This window comes from Phocoena phocoena, chromosome 10, assembly GCF_963924675.1.
Source record: "Phocoena phocoena chromosome 10, mPhoPho1.1, whole genome shotgun sequence".
NCBI lineage: Eukaryota > Metazoa > Chordata > Mammalia > Artiodactyla > Phocoenidae > Phocoena > Phocoena phocoena.
Window position 1 is genome coordinate 94,744,961 of NC_089228.1, and position 26,141 is coordinate 94,771,101.

General features: G+C 44.7%; 1 protein-coding gene across 2 annotated transcripts; it reads right to left on the reverse strand.

Annotated features, from left to right (window-relative positions):
• Positions 1 to 802: 802 nt before the first annotated feature.
• On the reverse strand, positions 803 to 17,350 carry CD83 (CD83 molecule). Of its 2 annotated transcripts, none has more exons than XM_065886271.1 (5): positions 17,314 to 17,350; positions 17,106 to 17,221; positions 4,519 to 4,717; positions 2,310 to 2,416; positions 803 to 928 (listed from the first exon to the last, which is right to left on the reverse strand). In XM_065886271.1, exons 1-5 carry the CDS (start codon positions 17,348 to 17,350, stop codon positions 803 to 805), a joined length of 585 nt encoding a protein of 194 aa, XP_065742343.1. The 2 variants fall into 2 exon arrangements, with proteins under 2 accessions (XP_065742343.1, XP_065742342.1); XM_065886270.1 differs by having other exon boundaries at positions 803 to 931.
• Between the last annotated feature and the right edge of the window lie 8,791 nt (positions 17,351 to 26,141).

Consider the following 26,141-nt stretch of genomic DNA (forward strand, 5'->3'; position numbering starts at 1 on the left):
ATTGTCACAGTTTCCGACTTCTTCTCACCCTCCATATACAGGCTGCTTGTCAGTTAACAACGATATCTAACTGAAGATACAGGTTTTAAAAGGAGAAGCAGCACAAATCCTTCTTTGACAAGTATGCACAGATATAAAAATAATTGTGACACTCTTCTCTATTGCTTCTTTATGGATGCCTTTCCCAGATAAAAAGGCCCTGCTGGGGACAGTTCATCGACCTGTTATTTCCACGTACACATCATACTCCTTGGTAACAGCAGGGCCTTCATGCCGGGAAACTATTTGCTAAATATTTCCCTCTGTCTCTCAGCCTAGCCTGTCACTTTCTCCCAGACATAAAACATCTGGGCTTAGACAAGAAAACACAGCAAATTCAGAGATGTTTTCAAGATGTGGAAGAGGACAGCTGCCCTCAAGGGTCTACACAGGGCCAACTCCAGGCATTCATATATCCCAAGGTCCTTTTCCAACTGCATCTCACCATAGCTTTTCTAAGACTGAAAAAAACCTGTCCAAGAGGTTGACCACATAGCTGAATAAAACACTAAGAAGGTCATAAAGAAGCAGCACTGAAAAGCACCCTGTAGGCGGCCCCGTGCTTTGTGGTCATGTCACAATTTTCAAGGCCCCGCTCACAAAAAGTGGGGTGGGATCCACTTCCGGATGTTTCAGTCAAGTGAAGGGCTTCACAGGAAGGATGGTGGGTTCAGTGTGGGGCTCAGGCTTCTCCTGTTCGGTGTGACGTGGACGCACACCACGGAGCCTTCAACCTTGGAAAAACAGTCTGCAGAAATCCTGCTCACACCAGTTCTGTCTTGTGAAGAGTCACTGGCTCCAAATGCTTATTTGGGGAGGTAACTGGGAGAAAAGCATGTTCCATGGCAGGTTTAAGAAAGTCTGGAAAAATACTCTGCTGTCGTGCAAACTTCTGAAAAATAAAATCAAAGAGATACGTTGAGAAGTGAATAATTGGAAAAATGCTTCAGCTGTCACCTGGATTTAAACTCCATTCATTAGGGGCTGACTGGACAGCTCATGTGGGAGCCCTCGTGATGCGGGCTACGTCGCTCACTCTACAGTGGGCTTGTGCTATTTTGCCGGTATCTCCAAACCTCAACCAGGAGTTACAGACTGGGGCCATTTGCAGACCCTAACACTAGGATTTCCTGCATGGAAAATCAGTGCCCAAAGAAACAGGCATTTGCCAACAAAAAACTAGAGTCACTCATTTTAAAAATTTACCGCCAGGTAACGCTAATTATCTTCTTATATGCAAATAACTCTAAAGACCAAGCTGTAAGTTCCCTGGGGGAAGGACATAGTTCTTTTGCGTTTTTACATGCCCCCCAGTGCCTAGCATAATGCCTTATACACAGTAGGCGCTCAGTGGAGTCATCTGATGGACTGACGTTTAAAATAGCAACCAGAGAGATGAATGTTCAGCCAGCGTCAAGCAAGTGAACAGATGGGGCCAGTGAGTGACTAGAACCAGCGCTGGAATAGCTCCTGGGAGACTGATGTCCTGGTCCCCAAATGGCCAGCACTTCCCGATATGCTGAGACATATGGGACAGCTCACTTCCTAGTGGGTCAGGCCCAGAGCTGGCCCTGCTCCCCTACGACCACTGTCAACCCAGGTGACCAGCCACACACAAACAGGCTTGGGGGGCAGGGAGGAGTCTAAGCTGGAGTTATGCAACCAATAGGTCAAGGGCATGTCAAGGATGCCCAAGTACTGGCCAGCAGTCCTCTACCCCAGGCCACACCCTGTGTACCTCTGGCTTCTGAGGATTCATTCTTAAAAAGTGACATCTAAAATAGCAACCAGAAGTATGAAAAAAAAAAAAAAAAGTGGTGGAAGTACCAAATTATAAGAGGGAATCTCTAAGAGAAAAGAGTTCAAGGGCCAACCAAGGAGATGGATGCATCACCAGGGTGGCCGGGCTTGCTCACCTGCCTACAGAAAGAACAGCACGTCGCCCGGGTGGTGGATGAGAGGGTCCAACTTTCTCCCACCGTATCTACAAGGCCCGCTGGTCCTTTAGGAGAATCCTCTGGCATTTCACAAACTTCCACCACTATCTTACTTCATTTTCTCTTCACAAGGCTCTGTGTGGAGCCACCAGATGGAAAACAAGCTGGGAGCTTCCCAGAGAGATTCTCACAGTCCGGGGGCCTCTGTAAGGCCAGGGTTCTGCGAATAGGTCTCTTGCCATTATGAAATGACTCACACTGTCTACAAAATGCACTCGATTGGTAACCCAGGTGATCTTTTAATAATGAGAGATGTTTAAGAAAGATACTTACGCAAGTGAAAATGATGAGTGTCACGTAGAAAATGACCAGAGCCAACAGCAGGACAACCTCGGCTCTGTACTTCTTGAATGTCTCTTCTTTGCGTCCCTTAGAGCATCCTTTAAAAAGAAATACGTAACATATGAAGCCGTTGAACAGGGCTCTTCTACCAGGATGCAAAAGCTAAGAATGTTTTGTTCTGGCTTATTAAAGTCCTACTGGTCTCCCCTTCTTACCCTCACGTCTGTACCGTGGGAAGGACATCGGTAATGACGGTGGTGGCCGCAGCCGGCGCTCACACTCACCCTGTGTCTGGCTCCATGCAAAGGGGCTGACATCCAGCATCTCACTGAACCTTCAGGGGCAGGTCTGAGTACCCCAGTTTACAGAAGAAGGAGCCAAGGCTCAGAGAGACTGAGGGATTAAGGCAGGTGGCAGAGCTGCCCTGCTATTACGGAACATGTCGATGTGTCTTTGTAGACCTGTTAAAGCCCCTCCACCAAGGCTGACAGCCAACGGGGGCTACAGACCAGCTCCCTGGGGGCTGCTAAAGGCTGTGGCCTCAGCCCCGGGAAGGGGGCAAGTGCAGGAGGAGGGAGGCCTTCAGCCCAGGAGGGGACAAGGCGGGGACAGCTTCTCCCCACTCAAGCACGACATCCAATGTGCAGCAAGGTTGCTCAGGGAGCTGGCTTGAGGACTGGGGCAGGAGAAGACGGAGTGAGGGTGGCAGGAGGGGCTTCCGCCCTCAGGGCCACGGATGGGCCTCCAGACAGCTGTCGACCCCTGAAACTGGATTCAAGATTTTATGCAATGGTCTGGGGATGGATTCTCACAGAGGCCTGTGACCCCAGAAGAGAAGGGCTGAGAGCCACTGATGGTTCTAACACTTATCGAGCATTCAGTACGCCCACATCAGGCACCAGACTGAGCATTTCAGTGCAACATCTCATTCAACCTTCACCACAAGCCTGTTTTGTAGATAATATCAATATTATATTATCCCCATTTTAAAGATGAGAAAACCAAGGCTCAGAGGTTCCCCCAAGGTAAGACGCTAATGAGCAGCTGAGCTAATATTTGAACCAGATCCAAGCGGCTCTAGTCTGACCACTCAACTTGTAGGCAGCACTGCCTTCGCAGAGGACGGAAAAGCAAGCCAGCTTTTCCCTATTCCTTTCCTCTCTGCTCCCCGCAGGACACGCCTGCCCTCTCTGCCCTTCCTGCCAGGCCGCTCCCATTTCTCATTCATGCGAACAATGCTCACTGAGGGAGCGCACCACGGCAGGTACGGCACATGCCATGAAGACAAACGAAGCAGCGTAAAGGGCTAGAGATTGAGAAGGGTATAGGGTGTGTGTGTGTGTTTGTGTGTGTGTGTATAAGACAGTGAACCACATCCAAACGCTGACCCCTAACCAGTGATTGCGTTCTCGTGAGTGTGGGAATATTATCTCGAGTCAGATTCCTTTCCGCTTCTCCGTGGAAGGAGAAAGTAGCCATTGTACAAAGTCAGGGCCTCTGTAACAACATGTTTGTCATTTCAAGCCTCAGCCACTAACAAGAGTTGGGCCAAAGTCAAATGCAAGGCGTATTTTAAGCTACATAAAGAAAAGTTATGGAAAAAAGTCCAAGGAGATAATCCTTGTCTTTATACTTGATTCCTGGTCTTACTGCATAGAGCAAAAATGTGCCTTCTGTCACGGGAACGCTATTTTCTTGCTGTACCCTTTTTCTTTGGCTTGCGTTGAGGTATTGGGACATTCAATTGCTGTAAAGTGGGAGAGGAATGCTGTTCTCATGTGAAAAAGGTGGAAACATGAAGCAGCTCCCTTAGGCCAGGTTAGAAAGCCCCCAATGAGTAGAATATTACACAGTTATCTGATATATTCGGGAGACTACCCAATTTCTCTGTCTTCCAAAAATTAGACTTGGAAACTTCCTATTGGCTCCGAAGGACTCTTACACGAGTAAGAGTTGTTTGATTTAGTCGCCTGACTACCTTTGGCATCCACCCCAGTCAGACTGGGGTAGATCTGTCCTTATTAAAAAGAAAGTAGAGAAAGTTATGACATCCTTGCAGTAGGATTTAGCTTTCAGCCACAGATATTATCCAAAGCTTCTGAATTACAGGGTAAACTTGGATTGAGGGGATCAAGTTTAGGACCTACAGAAAGTGCCCTGCATACTGTAAGAAGAAAACAGGTGCCGCAGATCACCTCACCTGTCACTTTCAAGATCATGGTGCCACTTAGGTTTCTCTGCCCTTCTGGATCCACCAGAGTGCACCTGTAGGTCCCCGAGTTGCAGCTGGTAGTGTTTTGGATCCTCAGGGAATACAGCCTTTCCCTGGGGGCCTCTGAAGAGGCCCTCTGCTGGTTTTCCTGGGGCACCTCCATCCTCTCTGCACTGCCATTTGTGAGCTGTTAAGAAAGAATCATATACAGACTCAGAGACATAGAGGACAGACTTGTGGTTCCCAAGGGGGAGGTGGGTGGGTGAGGGATGGATTGGGAGTTCGTGATGAGCAGATGCAAACTAGTATATATAGGATGGATAAACAACAAGGTCCTGCTATATAGAGCAGGGAACTATATTTAATATCCTGTGATAAACCATAATGGAAAAAATATGAAAAAGAATATATATGTATAACTGAATCACTTTTGCTGTACAGTAGAAATTAACACAACATCGTAAATCAACTATACTTCAATAAAATAAATTTAAAAAACAAGAATCAAACCACATCACGCTCTACTGCCAGAACCTACAGGCACTGGGCCTCCATGTCAAGGTTCTACCTCTTGTTTTCATAAAATCCATCCTCAGCTAATTGTTTTAAAACAAGATACTGTGTGTGTGTGTGATATCTGGGGGAGGAGGAGAGAATCTAGGAGAATTCTTTAAGGCTCCATCTTTTTTAGAATAAGATCAGGACTGCATCTGACGATTCTCTGTATCCCTACATGAAGGAGAGAGTGTCCCTATGGATGATAACCGTGTGTCACTGACGACTGTGTAATGAAGCATATGAATCACACTGAATCACACTCTCTTGCTGGTTGTTCTCTATTCAATGTTCTCTTGTTTTCATCAGATACCAACTCACCCACTGACTGATTCTTATTTTTGTAGCCCGGCCTTTTATTTGGAAACGTTTCTAAATCTGTTAAGGTCATTGCCAAACAACTCAACAGAAAACACAGAGATGCAGATGAGCAAGGCCTCTCGTGAAGTCACCCTGTTCTTCAGAGACTGCGTACCTGTGGGGTCATCTGTGACGCTGCAGGATGTACCACGCTCACGCCTCTGCTAAGGCAGGAAGATAGCTGACAGCAGCGCCACGTGGAGATTTTATGTGTCAGGTCACTTGGTAGTAATATCAAGATATACATGGAAGGGCAATTACCGCTTAAATCATTGTACCCAGGATGGACCAGCCCAGTTGGGGTAGATGCCAAATTTAGCCAAACTAACTGGCTGGTTTTCTTTCCCTGAACAGTCTTTGCAATTAAACTGGTGGGGTCTTTCCATCATCTCCTACTTCCACGATTAAGCACACATCACATTCACCATCAATTCCCTTCTTCCCCAGATATATTTTTAATTTGTCTAGTTAACTTGCTCGTTGATCCTCCACTGAAATGTTTTAAAGCTTCTAAAACTCATTTACATAAACAGTAAAGCCAATCACCGTTTTCAGTGTGCAAGGGCAGCCCCGAGCCCTTTGCTGGGTGGCTGGGGAACAGCAGGGAACCTGGGATTCAGTGGCATTCCTTCCCTGTCCCCAGCGTAGTGGCCGCACCAAAGGGCCCCCTTAGGAAAAGACACCGCAGTCAGACACTGCTGCTGTCTTTGCCTGCACCTGCCGCTGTTTAATCTCCTGTACTGGGAGCACCCTACAATTCCTCTCCTACTTTTCAAAAAGCAATCAGCACAGGGAAATAAGTAACCAAGGAATGGGGGGAACACAAAGTGAGGCAGAGGCAGCCCAGGACAGAAGACATACATGCACATACACACACACACCCTCCTTGGTTTCTGCTTCATGTATTAAGTCGGGGAATGCACCTTGAGGTCCGCGGAAAGCTCAGATTCCAGCTTCCACGGTTCGGGCTCCTATTGGCATTCCTGTGGAGTGGCCTGCAGAGACATCTGGTGGCTGATTTATCGCTCCTGCAAGACACCCTGCTTCATTCCCTCCTAGCACTGGGCTGAGACTAATAGCTTTTCTCAGGCGAGGTCTACGAACGTAAATCCCATTTCCTGACAGTCCTTGTGCTGAAAGGTTCCTTCCAAAATAATCAAGACTGGGGCATTTAGGTGTTCAAAAACAGAGCAAGAAAACAAGCAAACAAAAAAAGGAGGTGTGGTCAAGGAACCTCAGGCGTCCAACTGATTTTAGAACACGTCTGAGTTAGACCAGTTTTCCCCTTTTCCAGTCTGGTTAAACCAAAAATTGCAGCCTTATCGTGTGCCTGCACCTCTCCCCTCCTCTGCTGCCCGGCAGAAGTGCTCCCTCTGACCAGAGCGTTTGATGGGTCAGGTGCCCAAGACCACCCCGGGCCAACCGCTTCCAAGACTCCCTCCCTCACCTCACCCCCCAAGGCCAGTTTGAACTAATTAACTCAGCTTAATCTCTGCAGTCCCCACGATGCTGTCTCAATCTGCTTTTCTTTTCTAAATTAACCTCCAAATGTGTTCAACTCAGATGTCTTTCCAATAGATTTCACTGGAATTGAGTTTTGTAGAAATCCCTGCACCCGAAAAGATGGAAACTTGGCTGCAACAATCATTCTGGGATTTTCTCCCTCAGATTTTCTCCTTAGGGTGGTCTTCTCTCCTATCCAGTGACCGCTCCCTCAACTCAAAAAGACCTATCTGAAAGTCAAGATCAAAAAAAAAAAAACAAACAAAACAAAAAACTGAGAACCCCTCTGGAGCTGGTGGAAATAGAAACTATTGTGCTTTATTTACATAAAGATGGCCCCTTTATCACGCTGGCTGCTGGGAACTGCTGAAGCAAGTACGTGGCGGTGATCAGACCTGACTGGCAGTGGCCTTCTGCCTATTTGCAGAAGAGAATTCATTTTAAAAATCGGCAGTAACAACAAAAAGTAGTTTATGTGATGGTCAGATTTCCACGGGTCTCTGAAAAAAACCTCCAGAGAGGTTATTTTACAATGGCAAAGCCAAGGCAGGGTGAAATCATAAGAATGAAAGTAAGAGGTAGGGGAAAGGCAAAACGAAGAACCCCAAAGCAGCCTGCAGAATTCTGATTTACTGAACCACCACAGCCATCAGTGGGATCGTGGCAAAATATCTCAACTCTCACGGGATCATCTTCCAATGGCCCCTTCCTGGGTCTTCCTGAAAGACCCAGAGAACTGAGAGAAGTACTGGCTTAACCTGGGACCTCTGGCCAAAGTGATGAACAGCTCTCTGTGCCCGATAGCTACCTGTAACAAAAGGAACCTTCTGTAACTTCACACAGTGCGCATGGAAATAGTTCAGAACCTTCCTTCTAGCTTCAAGCTGCAGGTATGTACATAGCCTATTCCCCCTTCCACCTGCCTACAGCCGCAAAAATAGTTGTAATTTCCATGTTAACGTCACACGCTCAAGGTACGAGTGCCGCGCTAGCAGTACCAAGAGACTTTATGCAAAAGTTCAACTCAGCGTCTTCAGCACCGTGGCCAAGCAGCCATCACCCTGCAGTATCGGGGGGAGTGAGCCGTGGCCCAAGCTGCACTGTTCAAGAACCGAAGGAATTTCAGGGGGAGGAACATGGAATAACAGCAAATGGGCCATCCTCAACTTCGCTTGGTTTTATGAATTCTTGTAAACATTTGAGCTGGCTCAAAATCAACCACTGGCAAGAATGACTCTCAACATTCCAAATCTAAAAGTGCTTCATTGCCTCTCTGCAAAAGCATTTTAGGAAATAGTCATTTATAACAAAAGGAACCCGCAGATTCATTCACAGCCGAGTGTAACTCACAGGAACTATTTAACACACACTTTGTGACGCTCGTATTGCAGAGGGCTACACCACAGCACGCTGGGGGCAAATTAATTCCTCAAAACACGCATCCAAATTATGTTTTTTAAATCCACATTCCATGCATTAACTCTTATGCTGACAAATTTTATCTCTCTGATTGAATTAGAAAAGGCAAAATATAAGACATCTCATTTTCAGTAAAGCCTACGAACTTTTGTCTCAAGGCCTCCAATTTGACTAAATAATTTAAATACCATATTCCTTCTCTAAGATGGAGATCTGACCTTAAGGAAACCACAAGCCCTAAATTAAGATAAATTCTCTTTAATTTGCCGAATACTAAACCAAGCAAATACAAGTAGTAATTTTAAACGCATGTGAATTGTTTTTTTTAATGGTGGATAAATTTGAACTAGAAAGAAATCAAATAAATATCTAAATATGGCTGAAATTGAACCTATATTTCAGTCAAATCCCTATTGTGAAAAGGGATTTTTTTAGAAGTTTACATAATTTTATCCACATATATGCTAACTTCCTAGATTACCATCTTTGGCTATAAGAAGACAACAGCTCCATTCCTATTGCAAAGAATTTTGATTCCACAGCCTTGAAATCCAAATTTATCATGCGTGAGATCTGTTAGGAATGTGATAGGAAAGTAAAAGAAAAGGGAAGAGATTTTTTTGAGGAGAAAAATGTGTGCATATATATATGCATATAAATATTTAATCTAACAATTTAATTAAACATATTTAAAGGAATGGATGTTAGTGTTTAAAGGTGGTATTAAATTAGTCTGATATATTCCAATCACATCGAACATCTTTTTCTTATTGCATTTCCCATGCACTAACATTCATGTACCTTGGTTTCCAACTCAATTAAAGTGCCAATATAATCCCCATTCATCATAAAAACAGCTCTTTATAACATGCAAAATAGTCTGGCTCAGAGGTTGATGTCATAATGGGGGTAGAATGTATAAGCATTAACATCGTATTTTTCTAAGTGTAGTTTTATTGGAAAAATGATTTTCCACTTTGAAATTTACTGGGTCTAACAGACAGAGTTGGATTTATGGCTGTTAACAGAGTTATGAGTATGGCAGAGGCAACGTAATTAAGAGCACAGGCTTTGGTGTTGGACAGACGTGGAAACAAACCCCAGCCCCACCATGGCTAGCTCTGCTCTTGGCGAAGGGCCTGGAGCTCTCAGGCTTCGTTTGCTCCCCTGAGATGGGGGAGGGTAACTACACCTCCCAAAGTTGGTGGGAATATACCTATGATGAGGTAGGTGGGTACTGTAGCCTAGCGTCAGTCACACAGAAAGCGCTAAAGATGTTACCACTCTTTTTTTTTCACAGCTAAGTTCCAAACAGTTCCCTGCATGTAGGAAATATTCAAAAAGTATTTATTTAATGAATGAGTGAATTTTAGAAACAATGAGGAAGACACAGGGCACTAGCTCTGGAATCAGAAGACCTGGAGTCAAGCATCAGGTAGCTGGGTCGCTTTACCTCTGACTTGGATTTGCTCGTCTGTAACTACCTTACTTCCCTCATGGGGTTATTTTAAGCATCAAATGAGAAAACACATAATAGTGCTTCATAATCGGTAATGTTGGTAACAGGAATTGTTGTTGTATCCAATAGCTTTCTACTCCGCCCACCCGTTCAGTCATTTCCTCCAGCTGATACTTCCAGTCTGCTCTGGCAAAGCTGTTCTAGAAGTCCCAATCTCTGCTCTAGGGAGAAAGTTTTTCTGCCCACAAGGTCTCCAAAATAACCACAACATTCGGAATTTCTAAGCCACCATCATAACGTGGAAAATACCCTTTGGATCTGGGCTTTGAAGGCAACGTTGGGCCACTCACTGTTCATGCCAATCGTCCTTCTTCCATTAGTTTCTTGGGGGTCCTACTGGACCGGGAGGGGCATCCTTACGGGCTCTGAGTTCACGTCCTTTGGAGGGCACTACATCTGGTTCTAGAAAAGGCACACTTGACTCTGGCCTGACCTCCGTGACCAGAGGGAATGGTTCTGATGGATCCGTGACCCAATCAAAGCCACTTAAGTATAATCTGACATTGTTGAGATGGAAGAGACACAGTCTTTTGCTTTGCACTTGATCTCGGGAGGACAGACAAGTCTCCAATTACCGGCTACTATCTCACTGCCACGTGGAGGCTGATAATAAAACCAACACGAAGGAAGGAAAAGTTGAGAGATAGAAAGTCACCGAACCCTGAGGATATTCACGAACCTCCAAATTTAGCCTTACCGCAAACTGAGTGGCTTAAGACAACAGAAACTTATTCTCTTACAGTTCTGGAGGCCAAAGGTCGGATATCAAGGTGCTGGCAGGGCCGTGCTCTCTCTAGGGGAGAATCTGTTTCATGCCTCGCTCCTGGCTTCTGGTGTTGCTGGAGACTGGCATTCCTTGGCCTGCAGACACATCACTTCAGTCTCTGCCTTCACCTTCATGTGGTGTTCTCTCTGTGCATCTGGTGTCTCTGTGTTTGTTTTCTCATAAGGACACCCGTCATTGGATTCAGGGCCACCCTAATCAAGTATGGCCTCACTTTAACTTGGTTACACCTGCAAAGATCCTATTTCCAAATAAGGTCGCACTCACAAATACCAGGGATTAGGACTGAGACATCACTTTTTTGTGGGACACTATTTAACCCGCGACATCAGGCATAACTGAAGTAGGAACTATATTTTGATTTTTAAAAATTATTTATTTCAACCACATGAGCCAATATATTCCCTTTTCTTTAGCTAGTTTTTTGTTTTTTTTTTTTTTTTTTTCCTGCGGTACGCGGGCCTCTCACTGTCGTGGCCTCTCCCGTTGTGGAGCACAGGCTCCGGACGCGCAGGCTCAGCGGCCATGGCTCACGGGCCCAGCCGCTCCGCAGCATGTGGGATCTTCCCGGACCGGGGCACGAACCCGTGTCCCCTGCATCGGCAGGCGGACTCTCAACCACTGCGCCACCAGGGAAGCCCGCTTTAAGCTTGTTTTGATTGGATTACAAGCCTTCACAACAGAAAGATTCCTAATTGATAGGAGCACCTTGCCCCACTCCAGAAATAAATGTGGCACATGCGGGGCTATCTCCACGTGGCTCCAACCTCAAGGCCAGTCCTGCTTTGTCACTCAGGCTCACATGCCTCCCACTGCTCGGTGAAACAGACACCAGGGTGTGACTGGACTCAGGTCCTTTGTTCTCCAGAACTGACCCAGTGAGTCAGGTCCTAGGTGAACATGAATTGTCTATGGCAATGAGCATCTATCTTTTCCCATAGGTTTTCCCCATCTGGACCAATAGTCCTAGACAACTACCAGTTCTTCCGGAATCTATCTTCTCTTGGACAATTGGGACAAGAACGTGCAGTAGACTAGCTGGTGCTTCACAAAAATAGCAAGGGACAGTCACAAGCCTTGGGCTCTTACTTCTATACCTACCTAACTACGTGACACACACCGAAATTTTACCCAAGTATACCCAGTGCAAAAACAAAAATTAAAAATATGCTTCAGGTGTAAAGAGTCTTAGGGAAGTACTTTAGTTCAGCACTGGTTTGAGCTAGCACTGTTGGTAGAAAACCCCAAGAGTAGCCAGGTAGGACTTCTGGAAACAGTTTCAGATGGGGGAACCCTCTTTTTAGGTAATGTATCTCTTTTTAGTCCTGCCCTTCATAAAACCTTCCCTGATGTCACTGAGACCTTCTTCTAACTTCCTCTTCTTTGTGTAGTGACATAACCAAGTACAGAACTAACATACTCGGTCCTCATGTGACTCGGGTTCCCCCTTTTATTTATGGAAAACAAGTGTTTGCAGTTTTTTCTCTTTAACTCTCAGTTGCCCTTTTCCTCCCTACCCTCTTCCAAGCTGCAAGATTTTTAGCAACTTTGCTGTGTCTCATCATTGTCCCCAGATCTCAGCGCTCCATCATTCTCCTCCGGCTGGGACTTCTTCTAGAGCCTGGCCCACTCCTCCCTAGAACCATGTGGACAACAGGACTGGTGACCAAGAGAGAAGGGGAGGTAACCCCCAGGAATGTGCTGCAGCCTCACGGAGTTAACCCAAGGGCAGTTTCACTGCAGTGAAAGACTAAAGCTTCCCTCTGAGATTCATCTTCTGGGATGAATTATAGTCTGCCTTTCACCACAAGAAATACGCTTTTCCTCTGACATAGTTTCCACGATGTTATCCTCTTTGCTTAAAAACTTTCAAAGGCTCCTTGCTGCCGAAAGGACCAAGTTCAAGCCCTTATAATTCAGCATTCGGGGGTGTTCACAGTCTGTTCCCAGCCTGCTTGCTGGCAGTACCTCTCAGTCCTCTGCGGTACGATTCTCCCTTCCAGATCATTAGTTTCCCCTCAGTCCCCCCAAATGCGTGTGGATTCATGTGTGCACGCCCTTGACAGTCCCCTGGCAAAAGGTCCATCCTGGTCTTAGGACGGCTATTGCCAGGCGCAGGGCTTGGCACACATTTGGGACATCGAAATATTTACGAACTGAGGAAATATAAATATGGGAGACATCTGAAAATTCACTTTTTGCCTTTCATAGTCTGACCTAAAAGTTATTCAATCAGGTCAAGTAGTATAGGTGCCAAGGGGGAGGGTGTGATTTTTCTTTGATGCTCACACAGGCATTGTTTTCACATTTCAACGTTTCGGCGCTTCTGTATTTAATGTAGAAATGTTTCCTTTTTCTCCTAAAACGTCTCAAATCTATCTTAAAACACACGTCACTCTAGAATCAGGTGAGTGCAGGGAGCGGTATGCATTGTCTCCTTCGTGGGTCCATCAGGGTTGGTGGCTGTACAGATGCCATCTGCCCGGGCCATTCATCAACCCCAGCCCCTCCGAAGGCTCCTCCTTACCACTTCCTCGCTTTGGGGCTCATTGTCACACAAGATGCTAGAGACAAAAAAACAGGACTCCACTGAACAGGAGATTAGCAACACACATGGAGGACAGCTCATAACAAATCAAGGACAAGCAATAGCCATGTAGCGACTGTCCTGAACTTCAGAAGCAGCTTCATGCGAGCCCATGAATCTGCTCTCCTTTAGTCCCCAGGAGAGCCCATGACCTGCCACAGCTGCATCTCTCCTAAATATTGTAAAGTTCAAGTCTGATCTGTTCTCTGAAATCATGGTCTCACTTCCCCTTTCTCCCTTCCTTTGGAAATCATCTAGAAAGGGCACTTGTCTCGTGACGCACCTCTGTCCTCACCCCCGTGGTGTCACTCAGAGATGACACTATATATCCTCTTTCATTATGCCTCAACCTAGGGTGCTGGGGCTCCCAGCACAATACGAGACGGTGCTACGTCGCCCTCGTAAGTAACCACTCATTACGAGCAGTGGCGAACTTCAACCACGCCTGAACACTCCATTCATCCAGCGTCATCCTCCCCTTCCAGACCTAGCGCAGCCTCATTACAGAGAGCGTGAACCCGCTCCGCATGCAGCACAGACGTAGCTCTTTAAGGGATGTCCTCACTCCTGGCAGACATGGGACTGGGCTATGACCCTCTTGTGCTAGAATCTAACCCAAGGTCACAGCCACGGTCTTCTACTTTGGTAGAAGAGTGATGGACCAATGTCTCTTTGCCTCAGAATAGCTCAAAATACCTCCCTCAATAACCACAGTCTATCCACAGTCCTAAGAGCTAAACTGAATGGATATATACCGCATTAACTTTTCTATTTCTTCCCAATCATTCACTCTGCCTTCAAAGGTACAATACGGGAAGGGATGAGAGGAGGCCCCGTTCTTGGATCCCAGTTGGGAAGACATCAGTCCACAGGAAAGAAGAGTTGGGCTAACAGGAATTGGGCTATCTCTGCCCACTCCTGGCTCTACCTTTGACCCCTGGGCATGTCTATATTACACCCCCCGCCCAGTCCCCTGCCACTGTACCTTTGAAACAGAGAGAATAAAATGGACACTGTTCCCAACTCACCCTGATGTTGCAAACACTAAATGGATGCCGTCTGCTCCGAGCCTTATTGGTATAAGGCTCATGATAAGAAACACGTGGTTTACATGCCTTCTGTTAATCGTAAGTAATCAGTGCCAACTGGACAGTGGCAGGACGCTCTGTGGTGCCGGAGAACTGAGTGGGAAATGGAGTTTTAAATTGTGAGTCGTTATAACTGTAATTGTGATATGCAGAAGGCCTGCAAGAATGCGATTCAATCTGGCGGACGGCGAAACCCCACACTCCAAGGGACTCTCTGCTTACTTGATCAGCAAGCAGCCTACAACTGTGCAAAGTGGTTTTACAAACCACCCTACTGATGATCCAGCTAGGCTGGCTGTGGTCACCAGGCTTAAATTCCTCACTTCATAGCTACCTCTCCGCATCGCTGAAACATTTTACAAGAAAGTTGTGGGAGGAAATGACAAGATAATCTTCTGTAAAATGCAGAATTTCAGCATTTCACCACTGGCCTTATTTCCAGAACACTCTAACCATTTTTGTTGTGCAAGCACAATCGATGCAAAAGTATAATTCCTGGGCTGGAAAATAACAAACATCTACAGAATACGCTGAGACCTGTTCAAAAGTACTTGAAAAGTAAAGCATATCACTTTCAAGGTATCTGATTAGTTTTCTGGCATAGCATAGCTCTCCTATCCACCATGAGTCAATCACAGTTTCCTCCTTAAAAAAAATAACTAGGGTATGAGTTTTCAATGACCCTATTCCACGGACCAACAGAAAAAAAGAGAATGCCAAGAGACTATTGTCTTTTTCTCTTAACAGAGCTTTGAGAGAACTTCAGGGTCTTTAAAGCTTGCAAGAACTGTGTTCAACAAACAAGCACATACATTATAGAGTTACATCATCAGCTGACATCCAAGGAAAAGTCAAAGGTTAATCACTCTGGTTTACTGCATCATTCCAAATGACCTCGTGCAAGATTTAACTTGACAACTGTTTGAACTTTACAGTCTGAAATTTCATCTACTTGTTTCATGAGTACTTTGTAATTACTCCCCTGGGGATATTAATATTGTTTTCCCTTTTTAATTGCTCTCTGAAAGGGATAGTGGTTTCATGTTTTTCCCCTCCTTTCAGATAACCAAGTCCCTGCCTGGCTAGCCCAAAGACACTTTCATTTTCTTTAAGTAATTAACAGAGAAAACAGAAATAACAAGATAGACCTCTAAGAACCTAGGCTGTGGAGCCAGCCTGCTTGGTTCAAATCCCACCTCCAGCGATTAGCCCGCTGTGTAACAGTGAGCAGATTATCTCACTCCCTAAGGCTCAGTTTCCTCATCTGTAAAGCAGGAACAGTAACAGTATTGATCTCTTAAGTCCATTGGAAGGATTGGAACAGCTGATGTACATAGATATTTACCTCAGAGCTTGGCAGATGGTGAGTACTCAAATAATATTGGTTTTACAATATTTTTATTTACATACTATTGTTTTTACAAGGGAACAATTTTGGGATTGCTGTGTTCTCTGATCCCACAGTGAATAAGGTGGAAATGAAGCAGGAATAATAACAAACCGACTTTCATACACAATAACAGCGTCCCGAGGCCCCAGCACCATTTCCACTGTGCATAGTCATAAAGGGTCAGCCTGAATTCACTGAGCACCTTCACAATTAGCAGGGCAAACACTGGGTGCCGTGCAGGATACACAAAAGCCGTGGCGCAGCACTGTCCCCAGGGAACTGACAATCTGGTTAGGACACACACACACACACACACACACAAAGAGGTTAACGGTCCTATGCTGCCTTGTTAAATGGCTAGATACTTGTGCAGGTTCTTACAGCATCTTTTATGGCGGGCAGAAGAAAACCCAGCATTTTGTGGAAAGCTACAGACGCACAGAGATTTCCTGTAAGGTAAGATGACAAATCAGTGAGCTCCGCAGAGTAAGGCTGGGATATCACAGTCATGGTGCTTCAGCCAGAGGTGCCACTGTGGCAGTAACCTCATTAAAGGCAGGGAGCATCGGCAGCAAAAAACAAAAACAAAACAACAAAAAAAAACAGTGACAGCAAACAGTAGCTGCTTGGGTTTCCAGTGCCACCAGAACCACAATCTTAGAATCTGCAAAGGTTCCAGTTCAGAGGAAACCTTAAAAAAGCCTCAGTCTGACTCAATTCTCTTACAGTAGGGACAGTGACACTGTTCTTACACGCGGGGAAGGCTCTGTGCACCATCACAGACGCCCTCCTTGCTGGACCTCTCAGGACGGCCAGAGGGAGGAGGCCAAGGGTACCCCAGAACGGGGATGACAGATAACTACCACCTAAGAAACAAGCCTATCACTTCTCTCTGGCACTCCTTCCTCTCAAGCTGCCCCCTCCCCGCCTCCCCATATGTATGAGCACCACCGTCACAAAACACCAGAAATCAGAAATCCGGGAGACCTTCCTCCCGTCCAATGCCAAATCTGCACCAGCTGCTTTCTCCCTGGCCTGCTGTCCATAACCACAGGTGGCCTCTGGAATTAATCCAAATAAGAGGTTCTCTGCCCTCCACAACGTCTTACTTGGATCATTCATCTCAGGGCCACCTTTAGAGGCAAGAAGATTGAGGTCCCCAGCGGAACTAAATCTAAGTCGGCCTGTACCTGGATGCGGCTGGGCTTGGAGCGGTGATGGGAGAGGCGTGTGGGAAGACCGTGTACCGAGTTCAGCTATGGGAGATGCCCCCGAACCCGAGCCATAGAGGGTCGCCAGCCCAAGGAAGGTGGTTGCCCGGTCTGCAATTAAACCACCCAACCCTAACTCGCCGGCCGCGCCGCGCTTACCTTGGCCCAGAAAACCGCGTAGCGGACCTGCGGGTCCCAGGGGGCAGTGCAGGGCAAGTCCACATCCTCCGAACAGGCCACCTTCACCTCCCGCGCCGCGGGCACCAGGCTGCAGGCTGCAAGAGGGAGAGAGAGCGGCGTGAGCAAGCGAGAAAAGGGGGTGTCCCGGGGAGGCGGGCGGGGGGCGCCGGGCGTCCGCGGGCCCTACCGCAGCTCAGAAGCAGGAGCTGAAGGCTGCGCGACATCGCTGGGGACTGCCGGCGTGGGGCCCCGGAGCTGCCTCTTGTACCCGCACACACCGGGACTGCCCCGGGCGGCAGTCCCGGGGGATCCCCGCGGGCGGCGGAAGCGGCGGCGCGCCTCCCCCGCCTCCGCCACCCGGGGCGCCCCGGGCCCGCCCCCGCTGCCCCGGCCCCGCCCCCGCGCTCGGCCCCGCCCCCGCGCCCCAAGCCCGCGTCGCTGCTGCTGCTGCTGCTGCTGCTGCAGCTGCTGCCGCTGCTGCCGCCGCCCAGCCGCGGCAACAGCAATCTCCGAGGAAAGCACCGCGCCCGCGGCTTGGCAAACCGCGCGCGCACGCCAGACACCTTCCCGCTGACCCTCCAAACTGAGCCGGGAGCCAGGCCAGCCGAGGCTGTTAGGTCTTTTGCACGGAAGCGAAACAAGGTTGCGAGAGGAGGAGCAGCTCTCCCGATCGCCCAGCTGCCAGTGGTGACATCACAGTGAACCCAAAGACTCGCCTTTCTCCAGGTTCTGTGATCATCGGACTACGTTTCCCAAGGAACCCGGCTAATCCGTCATACTTGGCCCCCGGCCTTCTGGCGTTGTCCGTCCATATCATGCAGCCTGTTTAAATTATTTCAACAAAGAAGAACATCTCCTATTAAAACGAAGGTAACACACACACACACACACACAGAAAATGTATGAAAAAGATTTTTTTTAATCCAGAAGAAAATAAAATTGCCTCTAACCATCCCAAAGTAACCTCTGGTAACATTCTGGTGTCTTTGCTTCAGTGCATAGATACTGCACGTGCTGTTTTGTAATCTACTTCATATTAGCTTAATATTTTGCAAGAGCTTCCACATCATTAAAAAGATTCAAGAGCATCATTTTGATGGCTACATAATATTCCGTCCTACAGTTGTACCATAAGTTAGAACCAATTAGTGTTGGACATGTTTAGTCTAGGGTTAGTAGGCTAGATAATGTTAGTATTAGTTATTTCTTTTACTATTATTAAATTACAAACAACGCTGTCATTGTTATGATGAACTTCTGTGTAGATAAAGTTTTGCTCTAATATAGCGTATTTTCTTAGAATAAATACCTAGAGGACATTGTACCAGGTCAAAGGGAATTTACGATTTTATTAACTGTTGGCAAAATTACCTCCACAGAGGTGTCCTCAAACTACATTCCCACCTGCAGTGCATGAACATGCCTCTCTCCCAACACTCTTGGCAACGCAAGCTGTCATGGAACTTTTCCACCTTTGTCCATTCAAGGGGTTAAAAAGAATTGCATCACATGACATTTTCATTTGCCCTGGGAGGTGGCTGTACCAATTGACAGTCACACTAGCTCTGTGCCAGTGTGCTTTCCCCATAACCCCCACTAAAACTGATGTTTTAATTAAGAAATTTTTAAAGATACAAAAATAGGTACAGAAAATAAACATGTGTATGCGATAGATTCTTAATTAAACATCTGTCCCTTGCTAGATCCCATACCTGCATTTAAGCTTTCTTTCAATTTTTCAGTGTTATAAACAATGTTGCACAGAGCTGGGGATGCTCAGGTCTTCTGACCCAGCAATCCCACCGCTTTATTAAATATTGACATCTTGTTCTCCAAAATGTGTGTGCCCATTTATACTCTCCTCGGCAGGGCTTGGCATCATCAGATTCTTTTTCACGTTTGCCAATGTAATGAATATGAAATGTTAGTTCCCTTTTGTTTAATTTACATGACATTGATCACTAGGAGGGAGGAAAATCATTTCTTATGTTTTGAGGCCATTGGGTGTCCTCATACCATTTGGCCTTTTCCACTGGAGCTGTTTATAAATTCTGGGCCAAATCCTTTCTTGGTAAAGTGCACGCCAAAGAGCTTCTCCAAGTCTCAGTTTTGTATTTTTCACTTTATGATCCCTTTAATGTACAAAAGGATTTTAAAAAATATTTTAATGTAGCTAAATTTATTGATTTTTTTCATTCATGGTTTGTGCTTCTGGTGTTGTGGTTAAGAAATCTTTTCCTACCCTGAGATCATAAAAACATTCTCTTTTATTTTCTTCCAAAACTTTTAAAGTCATGCTTTCTCATATGTAGGTCTTTAATCCATTTAAATATGGTTTGATATAGGGATCTAACTTATTTTTTCCACGTGGATAAGCAGTTGTTCCAATGCTGCTTGCTTAAAGTCCTTATTTCCCCACTGATTTGAAATAGCATCTCTGTTATATACAAATTTTCACGTGTGTGTGGGCCTGTTTCTGGACTGTATTCTGTCTTTTCCTGTGCTAATATCGCTTTCTTATTGGTTAATCACACTAGAGTTAAGTCTTACTATGGTGATGAAGTGAGTGAGCCCTCATATGTTGATCTACCTCTTCTAAATTGGCCTGGCGTTCTTGGTTCTTTGCTCTGCCTTATACACATTAGAATCAACTTGTGAACCTCAAGAAAAACTAGCTTGAATTTTAATAGGAAGACATTCATAAATTGCAGAAAATTAACATCTTTAGAAATCAGTTCTACAGGTCCATCGATATTGAGTATCTTTCCATTTATTTAGGTCTTCGGGAATTTTAAAAATTTCATACATAAAAGTTTTCTTCACCTTTTGGTAGATGTATTCCTATGTACCTTTCTATCTGGGGTTGCTATTTTCACATGTATAGTTTTCTAAACTAAGTTTTTCTAGTTGCTTGTTGCCAGTGAATAAAAATTTACTTTTGTATAGCCAGCAATCTTGCCGAACTTTCTTATAATGTTAACAGTTTGTTCTTAGACTCTCCATTAAGACACTTTTATAGTCGTGAATTATTTAAAGGGTTTTTTTCCTCCAAAATTCCAAACACGTGGCTTGGTTTGAATTGGCTTTTTCCTCCACAATTCCAAATACGTGGTTTGGTTTGAATTGGCTTTTTCCTCCACAATTCCAAACACGTGGCTTGGTTTGAACTGGCTTTTTCCTCCACAATTCCAAACACGTGGCTTGGTTTGAATTGGCTTTTTCCTCCACAATTCCAAACACGTGGCTTGGTTTGAGCTGGTCTAGCAGTTGAGTATGACCAGAATGTGGTCTGTGTGATTCTTTGCTGCTTATTAAGAAATGCTTTGTGACCTAATATGTGGTTTTTTAGTAAATGTGTCATGTGTTCTTGGAAAGAATGTCCGTTTGTCACAGGGTGTCTGATCAACCTTGCTCATTGTGTTACTTAAGTCTATAGCCCTACTAACTTTTTGTCACCTTAAACTGTCAGTTAATGAAAGAGATGTGTCCCAAAATCCCCCTGTGACTATGAAATTGCCCATGTATCTGAAACTTTATTAATTTGTTGCCTCATATAACTTGATGCTATGTTTTAGGTGCCTGCAAGTTATAATTATCTCTTCCCAGTGAATTGTTCCTTTTAATCTTTATTTAGTGACCATTTTTCCCTGAATATTTCTTTTTTTCTTCAAAGACAGTCTTGTCTACTCTTATTATAACCACATCACTTTCTTTGGGTTAATATTTTGCTAGTAACTTTCTATACTCTTACATTCAACATTTCTTTGCCCTTAAGTTCTATGTCTTTTTAAAGCATGCAGTTAGATTTTTCTAATCCAATACAACTGACTTTTGAGAGTTTAATTTTACTTTTTTCCTGAGTTCTGCTATATTTGAATTTATTTCAGTCATCTTGTTTCATGCTTCATACTTAATTGGACTTTTCTCTGCTTCTTTATTTTCCCTCTTACTTCTATCTTACATTGACCACACTTTTATATTCAATAGTGTTCTCTACTGGTTGGAAAGTTATACATAGAATTTCTCATCTTAAGTGATTACCTCTACATAACTTTTAATAAGCATAGTCGATCTAATAAAGTCTAAAAAATCAATGTTGCCAACCTTCTCCCCAAAATGCCTGAATGCCTGACCTCTGCACATCCCCTGCCCATCTTACATACTATTGCGACATATACCTTCACCCCACCTTGCGTTTCTACTCCCCAATTAGTCTTTTTTATGTATTAAGTATCTGTTCAAATCTATCTAATATCAGACATCTCACTGCTTCTTTATAGGGTCAGTTTCTTCTGAAGTATATTCTTGAGTAATTCTTTCAGCAAAGATCTGTTAGTAGTAAATGCTCTTCATTTTAATTTGCTTGAAAATGTTTATTTTGCCCATATTCTTAAATAATAATTTAGTTATAAATAGATGGCTGTTTTATCTTAGCACCTTGACTATATTATTCTGTTCTGTTCTGTTTTTGCCTTTGCAAAGTTCTGGACAAACTGATACTCGTTATTTTGTAGGCAACTTGTCTTTTGTCTATAAGTGCTTCTAAGATCTTGCATTTCTACTTGGTGTTGTTTCAGTTATACTGTGCTGTGTCTAGTAGAGAATTTCGTTTTTTTTTTTTTTTTCCATTCCCTTACTGTCAGTCTGTATGTGTCCTTGGGTCTGGAGTGGGTCTCTTATAGACAGCATATATTTGGGTCTTGTTTTTGTATCCATTCAGCAAGCCTGTGTCTTTTGGTTGGAGCATTTAATCCATTCACATTTAAGCTAATTATCGATATGTATGTTCCTATTACCATTTTGTTGATTGTTATGTTTTTTTTTGTTTTTCTTTGCAGTATGTGGGCCTCTCACTGTTGTGGCCTCTCCCGTTGCGGAACACAGGCTCCAGGTGCACAGGCCTAGCGGCCACGGCTCATGGGCCCAGCTGCTCCGCGGCATGTGGGATCTTCCCGGACCGGGTCACGAACCCGTGTCCCCTGCATCGGCAGGCGGACTCTCAACCATTGCGCCACCAGGGAAGCCTGAATTTCGTATTTTTTAACCTGCTGAGGTTCGTAGCTTTCATTAGTTCTGGAAAATCTCCTTTATTGTCTTGGAATATTGCCTGACCTTCATTCTCTCTGCTGTTTCCCTCTAGAACACCTAATAGATGTGTGTTGGACCCTCCCACCCACACTCCATGTCAGTAAGCCCTTCTTCCAAGTGTTGTCTCCCTTCATTTCGCTGTGCAGGCTTCCAAGTAGTCCTCAGACCTGTCTTTCCAGTCACTATTATTTATTCAGTGATATGTATCTTTAGTTTAACATATCAAGTTTTAAATTATAATTTTAAAAAGATTTCTGAAGTTATATTGGATTTCTTATTTAACTCAGTCTGGTTTTCTTTGAAGGTGTCTTATACTTTTTTTTTTTGGTAGGTCCTTGTCTTTTATCTATTTTATATATACTAGTGTGTATCTGTTAATCCCAAACTCCTAATTTATCCCTCCCCCCCCCTTTCCCCTTTGGTAACCATAAGTTTGTTTTCTATGTCTGTGAGTCTCTTTCTGTTTTGTAGATAAGTTCATTTGTATCATTTTTTTAGATTCCACATATAAGCAATATCATATGATATTTGTCTTTCTCTGACTCACTTCACTTAGTATGATAATCTCTAGGTCCCTCCATGATGCTGCAAATGGCATTTTTTCATTCTTTTTTACAGCTGAGTAATATTCCATTGTGTGTGTGTGTGTGTGTGTGTGTGTGTGTGTATATATATATATATATATATATATATACACCACATCTTCTTTATCCATTCATCTGTTGATGGACACATAGGTTGCTTCCATGGCTTGACTATTGTAAATAGTGCTGCAGTGAACATTGGGGTGCGTGTATCTTTTCAAATTAGAGTTTTCATCTTTTCTGGATATATGCCCAGAAGTGGGGATTGCTAGGTCATATGGTAGTTCTATTTTTAGTTTTTTAAGGAACCTCCATACTGTTCTCCATAGTGGCTGCACCAAAAGTGTCCTATTCTTTTATTGTGTTCTTCATTATTCCTTTGATGACTTTTTATCATTTTAAATGTGTTTCTTTTATAATCTACCCAATGATTATATTATCTGAAGTTCTTGGAGTTTTACTATTGATTTTTAATTTGTTTGTTAACTCTTTTTTATCGATTTTTTTAAATGTATTTTGTAATTTTTCATTGTAAGTTAATCTTTAATGGGGGCTTCACATAGGGGGATCCTAGAGGGTCTGGGAGGAGGGTGTAGCCTCCTAGAGAGATTTTATGTTTGTTTCAGCCAGGTGCCCCAAAGGTATTAGCAGCCTGGGATAGCATTTTATATTAATCTCTTAGTGGGATGTATCCTAGACCACTCTGGTAATTTAAATTTAAATACCATATCTTTGTGAGGACACCTCTATGATTATAAATTAATAAATTAAGGGTAGACTTTTGTTTTTTGTTTTTTTTAAAAAAAAGCTTCTTTGTCATCTCGCTGGGTGAGTAGGCAATTGTTTGTAGTTCATCCTTACATTGGGGTGGGGGTGGGCTTCAGTTCCCACTTTCTCCTCTCCTGGGGCCCAGGCTTCCTTTTCTATGCCTGCTGGTTATTAAAACCTAAGCCCCTTGATTCCCCAGCCAATTCTGAAGCCCAAACAACTGCTTTTCCCCACCTGCACCCTCTCTTTTCTCCCACCCCACCCCTGCCCCTACCAAGAAGTCCCAGCGCCAGCTTGTGCAGGCTCATAGCCCTTTCTTCATTTTTTTTTTTTTTTTTTTTTTTTTGCGGTACACGGGCCTCTCACTGTTGTGGCCTCTCCCGTTGCGGAGCATAGGCTCCGGACGCGCAGGCTCAGCGGCCATGGCTCACGGGCCCAGCTGCTCCGCGGCATGTGGGATCTTCCCAGACCGGGGCACGAACCCGTGTCCCCTGCATCAGCAGGCGGACTCTCAACCGCTGCACCACCAGGGAAGCCCTCTTTCTTCATTTTTTACCCTCCAGATTGCCCTTACTCTCTTGCAGGTACAGCTAGATATTGGTTAGAATTTATTCATTATTTCTAGAAATTTGCAAAAGGTGGTTTTTGTGTGTGTGTGTGTGTTACACAGAAAACCATGTTGCTGAAAATAGAACTCCCCAATCTGTTATTTAACAGCCTAAAAATGTGACTTCACAGCAACTCCCGCTTAACCGCCAGAATTCCCACATTATTTTTCATCCTTAATGTATTCCTCCTCACTTCCTAAAAAGTCCCTCATACTGAGGTAGGAACATATTTCTGAGAAGTCCACTCCTTATGAAGCATTCTCGGGTTATACAGGCCACATTACAATAAAAAATTAGAGGATCTCAGAGTGTACTGGAAGTGGCAGTGATTATGGGAAGGAACAGCTCCAAGCCCTACCTTGGGGGTCTTCCTTGAACAGGAGGACAGAGTTTACAGATGGCTCGATCTTCAATTTCACTTGAGAGAGAAAAGTAACATGAACACGAAGAAGTGCATATGATCTTTCTGAAACCAGTAGCTGTCACCTTCGCGTGTTTCTGCTCCATTACTTGAAGAAAAGAAGAACCCTACATCATTAGAAAACATTCTCACTGCCAATGGCAGGCATGCATTCACCTTGGGCAAAAAAACAAAAATAGCCAGTGCCCTCGCCACTTCTGCTGACCCTCAAACCCTCCCTTCGCACGACTACTTACACCAGGACTGTGGCTTGTTATTCTATTTCTCTCAGAGGTCTTGCCAGTAGAGCAGGTCATCACGTTTGGAATTCGGACATTGGAGAACCTGGGCAGAGTTTGGAAGCCAGGAGAGGAGAAAGCTGAAGAACGACGTTATCTTAGTTCTCTTTACCTCCCCCTCCCAGGGCAGGGCTCTGGGGGATGGGCATGGAAAGGAGGAAGTTTTAGTTCACTATTAAACATTTACTAAGCAGCAGGTACGTTGTGCAAAGATTGTTCTGAAGAAGTTTATGTGGGCGGACACTCTTTTTTCAAGTGGACCTTGCTTTGTCTCTCAATTCTACACAATTTCTCTGGGAAGGTCTGAGGCTGGGGGTGAGGGGTATGGAGTACAGAGCTTGAGGGTGGTTCTACAAAGAGGGAACACACAGTGAGGATAGGAATCAGGGAAGGTGGAGATTGGATCAGGAGAGAAAGGAAATGAGAGCAAAGCATGCATTTTGAGGGAAAGTCCTACAGGAGGGGCCAGTGAACACATTTTTGGTGTTGGAAGTCGTCAGACACCTATCAAATGCTGGGCACATCACAAATATGCAAAAGATGTTTGTGATTGACTAGGAATAGCTCATCTGGTGACTGCTAGTTGACAGGGGGCAAAATCCATGGTTACTGCTCCGGGCACCCTTCTTTCTACCCAGACTCTCGCTTCTTGTGTTGACTGACCTGATGGATGAGGAAGTCCTATAAAAAGAAAAGGGTGGGTTTCCCCTTTGCCCCAAGGGTGCCTTCTGAAGCCCTCCTTTCAAGAGAAGGGTTTTTGAACGAAAAAAATGCTCTTGAACTAATCCTTCCAACGAATCTACCACAGTTGAGCCATAGTACTTGTCAAGGGTCAAGGTTTGTGGCCAAGCACCTCTTGGTCTACAAACAGCCCTGTGTGGAGAGCTCTTATCAGCTGGCCACGGGGCCATGGGGCCTCACTCCCACAGCCCTGCCCTCAAGCTGATGGGACCTTCAGATACCCACTCCACCACTCCAGCTTCTCCCAGGGGCTTTGAGAACCAAAGAGAGGCTGAGAGGGAAACCCAAAGTGTGGATATGTAAATTATGTTTTTAAATAAAATTCCCCCATTAGGTTTTTCCCTTTGGACTACTTCTTAGTCACCCTGTACTTTCCAGTGATGTGCTCATCTGTTCACTTAATGAACAAAATAAACAGAAAGACCTCTTGCTTCCGTACTTTTCTGGCTGGCTTGCTTTTCTCCTCTAAGAAACTAGAAGCATTTAGAGATGCCGTTCACAACAGGTACAAGTTGCAGAAAAACAAA